This window comes from Dermacentor albipictus, chromosome 3 (assembly GCF_038994185.2).
Source record: "Dermacentor albipictus isolate Rhodes 1998 colony chromosome 3, USDA_Dalb.pri_finalv2, whole genome shotgun sequence".
Classification (NCBI taxonomy): Eukaryota; Metazoa; Arthropoda; class Arachnida; order Ixodida; family Ixodidae; genus Dermacentor; species Dermacentor albipictus.
Window position 1 is genome coordinate 153,012,772 of NC_091823.1, and position 12,263 is coordinate 153,025,034.

Genomic DNA, 12,263 nt, shown 5'->3' on the forward strand with positions numbered 1-12,263 from the left:
TTCTTTCCATGTGGATGGGAGGTAACCCGTAGCCCAAATAGCGTTGAAAAGCGTGAGTAGTGTAAGTTTCGTGTCACTGTGTAAGTTTCTGATCATTTCGTACATGACTCTATCAGGTCCCGGTGCAGAGCTTTTGCATGTGGTCAAGGCAGCTCTCAACTCAGCAATACTGAAAGGCCGGTTATAAGGTTCATTCTGTCTGGATTTTCGTAATATTGGCTTACATTCTTCTATTTCTTTGTATTTCAAAAAGGATTTAGAATAATGGTTTGAACTCGACACGCTCTCAAAGTGTTCTACAAGTGAGTCTGCCTGATCTTTCAGTGTTTCACCTTGTGTGTTCACCAAAGGAAGTGAGTATGTTTGTCGCCCTTTTATCCTATTAACCCTGTTCCAGACATTGGCCTCATCTGTATAGGAGTTGATACCAGATAAAAACTTCTGCCAGCAGTCTCTTCTGACCTGTCGGCGGGTTCGCCTGCTGTGGGATTTACTTTTTTAAAATTTATAAGATTCTCCGCAGTGGGAGAGGCGCGTAACAACCCCCACGCTTTGTTTTGTTTCTTACGAGCGATCCTGCAATCGTCGTTCCACCACGGGACACGCCGTTTGCATGCTAATCCATTTACTTGTGATATACATTTAGTTGCGGCATCTATTGTGAAGGCTGTGAAATATTCCACGGCAGCATCAATTCCTAACCAGGACATGTCATCCCATGATATACTAGTTAAGTTTCGGAATTTCTCCGAGTCTGCTGTCTCAATCTTCCACTTAGGAGTCTGTGGTGGATATTCGTCGTCTTTAAGTGTTCTTAATAGTATGGGGAAATGGTCGCTTCCGTAAGGATTATTCGAAACTTCCCATTCGAGTTCAGGCAGTATGGATGGGGAAACTATGCTCAGATCAATGAAAGAAAAGGTATTGTTTGCAAGACAGTAATATGTGGGTTTCTTCTTATTCAGGAGGCACGCACCAGAAGAAAAAGGAACTGTTCAACAAGACGACCTCGCGCATCTATACGAGAGTCACCCCACAGGGAGCTGTGCGCATTTAAATCGCCAAGAACAACATAGGGTTCTGGCAATTGGTCTATAAAGGATTGGAATTCATGTTTCGTTTATTTGTCGTGTGGGAGTACGTAAAGGGAGCAAATAGTTACGAGTTTATTTAGAAGAACAGCTCGAACCGCCACTGCTTCAAGAGGCGTTTGTAGCTGTAAACGCTGAGAGGAAATACTTTTATGAATCAATATGGCAACACCGCCTGATGATAGGACAGCGTCATCGCGATCTTTGCGAAACGTGACATACGGTCGGAGAAAGTTTGTATGTTGTGGTTTTAGGTGTGTTTCTTGTAGACACAGCACTGTTGGATTGTGTATTTGGATAAGCTCTTCCACATCATCAAGGTTCCTAAGAAGACCTCTGATCTTCCATTGAATTATTTGTGTATCCATATTGGAGGTCAATAGGAGCTGTGTGTACAGAAACAGAAGTAGTGATTATGAAAATTACAGAGATTAAATTACAGAGCCCTTTCGAGGCCCTGTAACAGGAGTTTTGCCCTTTCTGGAGCGTTCGAGGGAGCCTCGCCGCTCCTTAGGCGCTTGGTGCGCCTTGAGGATAGGTGTTGTGTCCATTGCCTCTAGTGAGGCTCCGGACACGTGCTCTTGCGAGCGAGAAGTTTTCAGAGGGAGTCCCGCCTTGGAGGGCAAGACCCCTGCGCCCACCACCCCGGAGGTCGGTGGGGCTCCCTGAGGGATTTGGCTGCGCCGACTGTTGCCAGCGCTGGAAGGGGCCGGGGAGGTTGGGGCAGCCTCGGCTGCGCCCGCCTTCGGGGTCGATGGTCCCTTCTGCTCGGTTGGCGGAGCAGCACAAGCTGCAACCACCGTGGGCGCAGATGGCGTAACTGCCGACTCACTGCGTGTGGGTCGGACAGCCGCCGGAGGCTGTTGTGTCGCTGCCCCCTGACGCGCCACTTCGGCAAACCTTTTCTTTGGCAGGTATGCTACCCGCCTGCGTGCCTCCTTGAACGATATATTTTCCTTAACTTTGATTGTAACTATTTCTTTTTCTTTTTTCCATGATGGACAGGACCGCGAGTACGCGGCGTGTTCCCCATCACAGTTCACGCAGTGTGGAGCATTCTCGCAATTGTCAGATGGGTGTTCTTGGGCACTACATTTTGCGCAAGTCTGGCGGCCTCGGCAGTTTTGTGAACTGTGGCGAAATCTTTGACACTTAAAGCATCGGAGAGGATTGGGGATGTACGGACTGACTCGGATCTTTATGTAGCCAGCCTCAATGGTCTCAGTTAGCATACATGATGCAAAAGTTAGAATTAAGTGCTTTGTCTCAATCTCCTTGCCATTGCGCCTGATCTTTATTCTCTTGACATTGGTCACATTCTGATCGCTCCAGCCCTCCAGTAGTTCGGCTTCAGTCAGTTCCATGAGATCGGCATCGGAAACGACTCCGCGGATGGTGTTCATTGTGCGGTGCGGTGTGACCGTCAATGGAAGATTCCCAAAGGGTACTAGATTAGAGAGTTTCTCGTACTGAGTCTTATCACGCAGTTCTAACAGGAGGTCGCCACTTGCCAAATTAGAGACTTTCTAACCTGGGCCAAAAGCTTCACTAAGTGTCTTTGCAACAAGAAAAGGTGAGATCATTATCGCTGCTTTTTCTTTTTTCTCTGAACGTACAACATGAAATCTTGGAAAATTGTCATTATTTCGGCCAAAAAACTTGAAAACTTCTTCGGTGAGCCCTCGTTTGTGAGGGCGATCAGGAAGTGTTGGAAAAGTACTTGCCATAGATATGTGTGAAAATTCGGCAGCGCCGCCAGCCACCCACGATGGAGCCCAACAAGGGGACGCTGCAGGACCGTAAAAAGACGGCCTGCATGCGCGAGCTGTACGACACTACTATAACCAAATCTGTTATAACCAAGGTTGGCTATCCCACACAAGGTTAACCCTTGCCGCCGAGGAGAATGAAGTAAATGGAAGAGAGGAGAAGACAGGGAAGGTGAAAAAGTAAGAGATAAATAAGATTCGAGAGGAAGAGATAGGAAGAGGCGACTGCCGATTTCCCCCGGGTGGGTCAGTCCGGGGGTGCCGTCTACGTGAAGCCGAGGCCAAAGGGGTCTGTTGCCGCCGCCGAGGGGCCGTAAAGGTCCAAACACCCGGCATTGGCTCAACCCCCAGGATCCCCTTTTCCCCGGACACGGCTAAGCCGCGCACGGCTACACGCGGGAGGGTCCAACCCTCGTGTGCTCGGGTACGTGGTGTCGCAACAAACCAAACGCCTGCTTTCGCAGACGCCCCTGGGGGGGCACGCGGTAGTAGAGGACGGAAGATTAATTTGTTCTACCTGGGGTTCTTAAACATACAACAAAATCAAAGTAAACGAGTGCATTTCGCCCCCTATGAAATGCGGCCGCCATGGCCAGAATCTGATACCACGACTTCATGCTGAGCAGTGCAATACCAAAGCCACTAAGCAACCACGGCGGGTCAATTACGACTACAATTTGGTTGCTATGGTTGACTAAATATGAACCATGGAAACCGTGGCTTGCGTTCAGCGGCGGCGAGAGCCTTATTTTGTGCGGCATGGCCGGGCAGAAAATAGTGTAACCTGAGCGCAAATTTGAGCGAAGATTGCGATTGCCATTGAATATTTGTGAGCAAGAAGTTTCATGAAAGCGAGAAATTCGTTTGTCAACCTGCCGCACTATATCATCCTGGTAACCGAGCGTGGTGCACGTATGAAATAGATTTAGAACTTCGCGGGCAGGGCACACGAATCGAAGGAAATGTACCAATAAGGCATGAAGTCGTGTGCTAAAATGTATAACGAAACTGATGAGCTACGCGCACAGCCGGCTGAACGGCCTTATTCACACGGAGCGACTTTCTTTCCCGACTTCCGCTTCAAATGAGCGCAAGTTCAAATCATATTTAGCTGGCCCGCTTATACGCAAACGAGTAGCACATTTATAAAATATTCGTAATATATTTTTCAGCACGAAACGGTTTTCATTTTCTTGTGGCCTAGTTACAGTTATACCACCAAACACACCCACACCTCAAGGAAGCCGACGCTGAAATGGATTGTTTAGGCTTGAATTGCCGCCCCTAGAGCTAGCGAACGTATGTTATGGCTGTGCCCTTGCCAAAGAACACGAAGATCCCGCTAAATTTTCCAACTTCATTCGAAATTAGTTTTTTGGCGTAGTTGGCGCAGCACTTCCATTCCTGCAATCCTAATAAAAAGACGTGAAACCGTCTATCTCTTGGCATTTCCTTGGTAGTGGGCATGAGCCAATGTTTGGACACAAGAAGAAGCGGACGCTCTTCTCGTCCTTTTTGTTTGTCGGGCTCTAAAAAAATTTCAAAACATGAAGAAGGCCGCAAACTTCCGCCACGTTTTCGCGGTTTCATTCCAGACAACAGGTAAGCAGCTGGTCACTTGAAATTAAAATCGAGGTACCCAAAACGTCAGCCAAAGCGGCTCGCTGTAACAACGCGTACAGGCATCAGACATAGCTCTGTTTACCCTATATAGTGACCGTCGTTTGCCTTGCAGGAAGGCTGTTAGGGTAAGAAAAAGCTCTCGTATACGCTGTAGCGTGTTTTTATGAACGTATGAACGTTTTTTTTATACGCTGTAGCGTGTTTTTTTAAAGAAACTAGGTCGCATACTATGTCTATACTTATATTGTTTAAGGATGTATGTGCTCGAAAGTGGTAACGCGACGAGCGGTTGATTCATATGCGGATGTTGTTTCAAAGTGGATGACATAATCACAGGCCGCTGAAGTTTTCATGCAACTGTGCGAAATAAACAGCTTCACCAGAAATGGGGATATGATCGTAGCATACGAAGCAAATGTGCATGCTTGAATTATGACCTGTGTAATGGAACGTCCACACTAGCGACAGAAATGTGCGCGACACACCGCCCGCGGCGAGCGGTGGTGTCGTGCGCAGCAAGATTCACGAAAAGCGGCAGCAACCCGCGGCGAACGCGCGAATGGGTGCGAGACCCATTTCTCGTGGCAGACGCAAAACGGCCACCAATCAGAAGCGAGCCGCTTTACGAGCCGCTAAAGTCCCTTGATAATTTGAAAGTAGCGAAACTCTTTGAACTCTGCCGCCACCGCGCGACCTCCTCGCCTCCTCCTCGCCCCTTGCGCGTTCCCCCGCGGCAACGAGTTTCGCACCCGTTTCTCTGCACGATGATTGGTCTCCCTGCCGCTGCCCTTGGAAATGCGCCGATCTTCAGTTTTGCTTGTGTTTTTCTTTTTCGTTCGCGCCATTTTCCTCCTGATCACGGCTGGCTCGGCGCTTTAGCTCGGCGTAGCGAACGTTGTGCGTAGTGTTTCTGGTCTATGTGCTAGCGCTATGCCGGGCTGTTGCGCATTTAACTGCAGCAAGAAGCCTGAATATGGTTATGCCGTGTTTATGATACCACAACGAAAGCGTAACGGCTTGCTAGGAAGCAGTGGCTGCATGACATTGGCCGAAGCAACTATGTTCTGACAAAGAACAGCGTTGTTTGCGAGCTGAGGAGTCTTTCTTATAGCTTGTAGCAAAACATCCCGTAAGGCTGCATTTTTTTTTCATTCTTCCGGCCTGCTCACCAGCGTTTTTGTTGCGGTTGTCCTCAGTATGCTTCATATTCTGGGGCGGCTCCATCACTTCGCACGTCGCTAACTGTTTATTTATTTATTCGGTATACCTACATCGCCTGTACGGCATTATCGTAGGGGGGTTAAAATACAGGTGGTCACAATGGAAGCATATTCAGCAACATCAAAAGAATACATATTCTGCTTTGAATACATGATTCTGCTTTGCGACCTGAAAAAATTAGTTGCAAGTATTGCCGTAGTATTGTAGGTGATCAGCGTTAACTAGTCAAAATTGAGCTTTTTTTTAAGTTTTAACGCGAAAGCCTTTAGATCTTTATGTCTCAAGGTCGCGTTGTAAACTGGAGGTATCACGTGACCCAAGGAAGGCCAGAGGGGACCCAAAGCATGTCCACCCCTGCATAAGAGAATGCATACCCAAGTTAATTAATGAATCATTAGTGGTTGATATAAGGTGGATTAGGGAGGATTAAGGTTGATTAGAGTGTATTAAAGATGATTAAGGTCGATCAGAGTGCATTACGAAGCATTAAGATGCATGAATAAAGATTAACGTGCGTGGAGGAGGATTAAGGCGGATTATGGTGGATTAAGGTGAAGTGCTGATGAAAGGGTATTAAGACCGATTGGGGTGGATTAGGGTGCATGAACAACAATCCAATCACTAATCAATCATTAATTTGGTAATCATTAATCATATCTTATACGTGGCTGCATATGCTTTGGTTCGCTTCCGGCCTTCCTTCCTTCCCAACGGGACCTTGAAACAGAGGTCTAAGGCTTTCGCTTAATAAGCCACACACAAAGGGATGCGTTACAAGCAATACTAGGCCAGACGCAAGAAGTAAAGCATCTGATCATGTGGCAGAAAAATTGTCTGGAGCATAGAACTCGCCTCAAAGCTCCCTTTAAATCTGTATACCCCGTTCATACGGCTTCAAGAAAAAACCAACGTCCTCATAAACGTTGCCTCCAGCATTATCGATGCTGTTATTAGCATTTATCAAAATTTTCAACCCCACTGGGGCGCGCAACCTGCCCAAAGTAACACACCTCCATAGAATCCTGCGGCCCGTCCGCGGGAGCCCAGGTGGAATAGCGCGCAGTGCGCAGCCGGCGGGCGAGGAGAATCGAGGAGGAAAGCGCCGTGAGGAGAAGAGTGTCGCTACTTTCAAATTATCAAGGGGCTTTACGAGCCGCGCTGTTGTGGTGCCACCTGTCGCATAAGCAAAGAATCGTAATCTATGGGCTCTAAGAGTGAACAGTGACACGCTCGCCGTAAAATCTCAGAGGCCATTTCCAGTCAAGGGGGCTGTTTTTGTTAGGCCTTACCACACCGCCACTGAGGCGTCGACGAAGAATTCGCCTCGAAATGAAGGCGTTTTTGGAAACCGTTCACGGATATGCGTGCCTCTATGATAAATCGAGCGTCGGAGAAGGAGCTGCGCGCCAACCGCTGGCACATTATGGACAGCAGTTTGACATGACAGGTGAGCAATTGGTGAAGGCGGGGAAGCAGAGTGTGCGCCTGGCCCTCAGTGTCCCTGTACCGCACCCAAAACTTTCTGGTCCGCTTTCTGGCACGTCGGCGTCACACAAGTAAAGACAAAACAAGTATTACAGTGTTCACAGTCACCAGTAGCTCCTCGTCCGTATCCGACATGCCTGAGCGTGACCGGCAGTGGCGCAAAAAACACAGACACTTCCGATGGAAGACGAAATGGGCAGAACGGAGAGAGCGTTGTCACGAGATGTATGGGGAACCAGCGCTGGAGTTTCGACGAACATGCAGCGCCGCCCTCTTGGACGCGGCCGGAAGTTTTCAGTAATACAAACAAATAGAAATGGCAGCAAACGTCAACGACACCGCGGTGCGTGAAAGTGAAACCATAGGTGAAACGCGGAAAAAGGAACTTCGAGGCCGGCGGTATTGCTGTGTTTTTAAGTGCCGCAACCAAGAAGGCTATGATATCAGCGTGTCTTTTTACACATTCCCTTCAAAGCCGTACGAGTTAGAGCGGCGGCAACGTTGGATACAAGCTGTTCGACGTGCTGGGTGAGTGTGTTGAATTTTAAAGCGTGACACTTAAACAGGTGGGACTACGCTTGAACTTATATGCTTAATTTGTTCGACAGGCCTGACGGCAAGCCGTGGCAGCCGAATGCGAACACCAGAATATGCAGCCGGCACTTCTTCGGCAATGCAAAGAGTAATTGCATGCACCATCCCGCCTACGTGCCAACAATTTTTCCTTCAGCATACCGCTGCACGGTTCCATGCGACCCTTCGGCACCAACAGAGCGTTACCACCGGTGAGGTTTTTTAAAGCAAAACTACGTGTCATCGTTGTGGGTTGTGTTAAATTAGGCATCGAGCGATCGCGCCTCGAGAAAGCCGCACCGTCAACTTGTTGCCGAGAGGAGCGGAACTTGCACGACGCGCGCGTAAGGGCCCGTCAGGCGGTTGGAAATTTGCGCTGTGTTCGGCTACTGTGCCAGTGAGCAGGTGTTTGACAACCATAAAGGCCAAACTGTTCGTTTTATGCCACTCGTCATCCACCGTTCAAGGCCGGCTGATCCCGTTGATAACGCGGACGATCGGACGTCGCCCTGGCCACGAACGATCGCGGCCGCCTTCATTATTTCTTGGGCTATTTCTGCATTGCAGTAGAAACGATGCAAACTTTCGATTTATAGTAAAAGCCTCCATGTACGCTTCGACATCTCAATACACCACCGCTGCTTGGTACGTTCGCATACCCCAGTCGCTTAATTGTACGCAGCCGACGGTTTTGTTTCCGTGCTATCGCGACACCTAACTCCATTTTATAGTTTATTGGTTTCAAGGATACAAAGACTGTAGCGGCTGACGAGCTGTTAGTTAGCTTTCAAAGTCCAAGAGTCGCCTTTCGACTAATCTTAAATGTTTTCTTCATCAACCTATCACATTAATGTCGCGTTGATGCAGTGGGGGATGTCTTTAAAAACCGTACATACAAGTGCACCGATTCTATGTTTTTTTTTTCTTACCAGATGGGCAGAGCGAGCTCGAGCACGTGCGAAATCACCTACGAATTGCCAGGAGCCATCACAACAAAGTGAAAGGAGGGCAAGTGGAAAACAATGTTGCATTTTGGTTCAGAAATCATAGAAAAATTTATTTTTTCCGTTTACACAGGACAAGGACACTCACAGTTTGGTTGGAGGCTCCAATCAGCAGCAGTTAATTGACTTTTTCCATTTATACAGGACAATGACATTCACAGTTTGGCTGGAGGCTTGTATCAGCAGCAGTCATGCCTTGAACCGCCAAATGGACACAGTAGCCTGGAGCTGGTACGTTCACCGTTTGCTGGAGCTCGATTCATATTCTCTCTCATTTGCGACTTTCAGGTTGAATGCAATCTTGAAGAGGAGCACATTGAGGCATTAGACCTTACAGTGCAAAAGGTGTGCCAGAAAGAAGAATCAGCCACACCATGCTTCATAACACCAGCAGGAAATTTGCCATGCCTATCGCACCGTGCTGCAGGACCAGACTCTAGGGTTTGCTTTTTTGGGGGATTCGACACAGTTTCCTTAACACCCGGTGCAGTGAGAGATCTCTGTGGCGTTTCAGACAATGTTTTCTCGCTCCTGTTAAGTCTCCTGCCTCACACGAGAGATAAGGGTACTGATGTCAGCCTTCCGAACAAACTTTTAATATTTCTATTCAAAATGAAGCACGGAGTGCCTTTTAGTGCAATTGCAGTAATTTTTGGCATTCATAAAACAACAGCAGCACGAACGTTTCATGCAGTTCTGGGTACGCTTGCGGGTGCTACAAGAAAGTGGATATATAAGCCACATATGCAAGTGATACGGGATACACGTCCAGAGTGTTTTAAGGTCAACTATCCTGACTGCACACTCATTGTCGATTGCACTGAAGTGCGCACAGAAACACCATCAGAGGTGAGGCAACAACATGTCCTCTACTCCACGTACAAAAGTGGCTTTACATTGAAATTTTTAGTTGCGATTGCCCCCTCTGGCCTTATTGTATTCAAGTCCAAATCCTATGGTGGGCGTTGCTCAGACACACAAATCGTGCTGGAATCAGGATTCCTTGAAATAATTGGTCAGCATGATGTTATTCTTGCTGATAAGGGTTTTCCTGGAATACTAGCAGGTGTAGCAGGTAAAAGTGCCGTACTGATTATGCCACCATTCTCAACTGGCAACCAGCCTTTCTCACCTGCAGAACTGCAAGAAACATACAATGTTGCTCAAGTGCGCGTGCATGTAGAGAGAGTGATACAGCGCATAAAAACTCATGGAATTTTGGAGCACCGTATTCCTGTCAGTTTGATTCCTGCCATGAGTGAAATTTTTCATATGTGCTGCATTTTGGCAAATCTGCAAAGTCCAATAATTCAATTCAACACAAAGTAAGGTGCTTTATTTTCACTGTGATACACAAGCACAGAGTATCAAACATATTTTTGGCATAAGCACTGCTACCACCTTTTACAAAATTGTAATATTTAAAGGCCAACTTCCCCACAGAGATTTTGAAAAATATTCCGGTCATGTATGTTTTTCATCATTTTTGGCAATAATAAAAAGCGGACCAATCCATTCGTGTAAACATGTGTAGACTTATGTGCCTAGCTTGCAAACACAATACTGCTGTTTTGCAGGCAAGCACCATACAGAAATAAATTACTATGCTTTATTTTTAGAACATTAAGCGCAGTATGACACTGAAGAAACTGCTCATAGCAGTGATATTTTAGCCAGCTAACATAGTAGTGCCCAGGTCACCAGGAAAGCTAGCAGCTTTATCTGCGACTCTGAAATTATAAACTTGGATGAGAAATTGTAAAGCAAGGGGACAGCACTAGGCTGAAGAAATTTGCAAACATATCTAAGAAGCTATGGTGTGGCTCTCAACCACCATACAAACACACACAAAAACATGGGAGACATCAATTAAAATTAAAGGAGACGTGATCAGGTCGACAGTGCCTCAAGGCTACATTCACTACAGGCATCAAAAATGGCTTAAACACTGCAACTGTGAACTAGCCTCAACTGTGCAACACCAGAGGCTCTCAATAAGGAAATACAGTGCAAGCTTACAGATACAACTGAAAGAATCACTGCAACTCCTTCAGTGACAGAATGGACATGTAAAAGCCATGGCAGACGTTCGGGATCTTTTTGATGCAGTCTTTCATGTTGCAGTTATAAAGCGACAATAAGCAAAGAAATTGGTGGTAATAAAGCATTGCTGTTCACTTGCAAGTTCCTGAAAGCCAGGCAATTTCAGAGGAAGATTTCAGACTAAAACCAGCTTTTGCCATCAGGTAGCTCAACAGTGTTTAACACTCTAGCAACTTCCTTAAAGGGCCAACAAGTGCAAAAAATGTGTCATGAAATGGTGCAAAGGAAAAGACGATGATTTATATTGATAGAAACAAGGATGCTGTACATGTTTTAAGTAGCTATTATAATTTTAAATTGGCACAGAAATCGAAAAACACTTTGTCACTCACTGGAAGTGAAACCTTGATACTAACATACTGTAGGTAATTGAGCTGTTAATAAGTGCAGCATAATTTACAAATCAGCCTTTATATTACACAGACCTAGGGTCTGTATCCAAGCTAGCTGGTACAGTGGAAGGTCGAGACAGTAACACGTTTTGGTAAGGCATGTATGGCAATAACAATGTATTTTGTCATTCTTTCCGCTGTCTGTTTTTTATTTGTGCTTTACCTGCCTGAAAACCACAGGCACTTTAATCTGTGAGTACTACAAGGTAAAAAAGGCATGCATAATGGTACACATAGATGCTTTTGTACACACGCGAATTTGCATGCAAGTAACCCAAGTTCTGTGGTCCCCCCTATGAGATACAATATGACATCAACTATGCCACAAGTGGGCCAACTCTGCACACTGTAATCAGTAAATCTGCACACTGTAAGTCAGGAAAAACACGTAATAGGAAGTATACTGCATTTCAGTACTAATAAAAAGACCAGTAACCGCGTACACTAGTAGAAGGTCTAGAAGGTCACGTGGCAGAGCTCTTATGCAGCTTCATGTGTGTGCCATGTGGTGCGCGAAAGGTCATTTTTCGCGACTTTAATGATAGGTTAAAAAAGTAAATTTCCAAATTTAATGAGAGAAACATGGCTTGTTTTAGCCACTATGATAGGGAATCATTCTATAAGCAGGGTTATCTGATTTCATGTGCTGAGCAGCTGTATGTACCTTTAAGAGCAAACTTACTTCCTGCAAGCAGGAATCTGGTCTAACGCAGGAGCTGCTTAATGTAGTACGAATAATAAAACGCCTCCAACCGAGGAATGTTTCGAGCAAGGAAGTCTTCATCTCTGTCAACAACTATAGTAATATCTTGCCTGCTTGTATAAACAAAAAAGAAACATTCTGTAGTGTTAGTGACATACATGGCAACCTGAACCTGTGAATAATATGGGTGGCTGCGAGGCAACTGAAGCATTCCATCATGATATGTCACATAGCTAACGTAGCTTTCGCACAGAGCATGATCTATGATTATGTCATCTTTACGACTGTAGGGGCACTTG

The 12,263-nt window shown here is 46.3% G+C and overlaps 2 protein-coding genes across 18 annotated transcripts in view; both read left to right on the forward strand.

The window, feature by feature from the left end:
* The first annotated feature begins 4,321 nt into the window (after window positions 1-4,321).
* LOC135920016 (uncharacterized) overlaps window positions 4,322-12,263 on the forward strand; it is a 52,581-nt gene continuing 44,639 nt past the window's right edge. For 7 of the 17 annotated variants that reach the window (XR_011512496.1, XR_011512499.1, XR_011512501.1 and 4 more), the window contains exon 1: window positions 4,322-4,462. Coding sequence is in view for 3 of the 17 variants with exons in the window: in XM_070534789.1 (XP_070390890.1) it covers window positions 4,408-4,462 (55 nt within the window). In the remaining 14 variants the exon portion in view is untranslated. The remainder of the gene's footprint in view (window positions 4,463-12,263) is intronic. The other 10 variants (XR_011512502.1, XR_011512503.1, XR_011512495.1 and 7 more) reach the window with 3 other exon arrangements.
* Window positions 7,506-11,705, forward strand: LOC135910708 (uncharacterized). The gene is made up of 2 exons (XM_070534875.1): window positions 7,506-7,532; window positions 8,911-11,705. Exons 1-2 carry the CDS (start codon window positions 7,506-7,508, stop codon window positions 10,093-10,095), a joined length of 1,212 nt encoding a protein of 403 aa, XP_070390976.1. The 3' UTR covers window positions 10,096-11,705.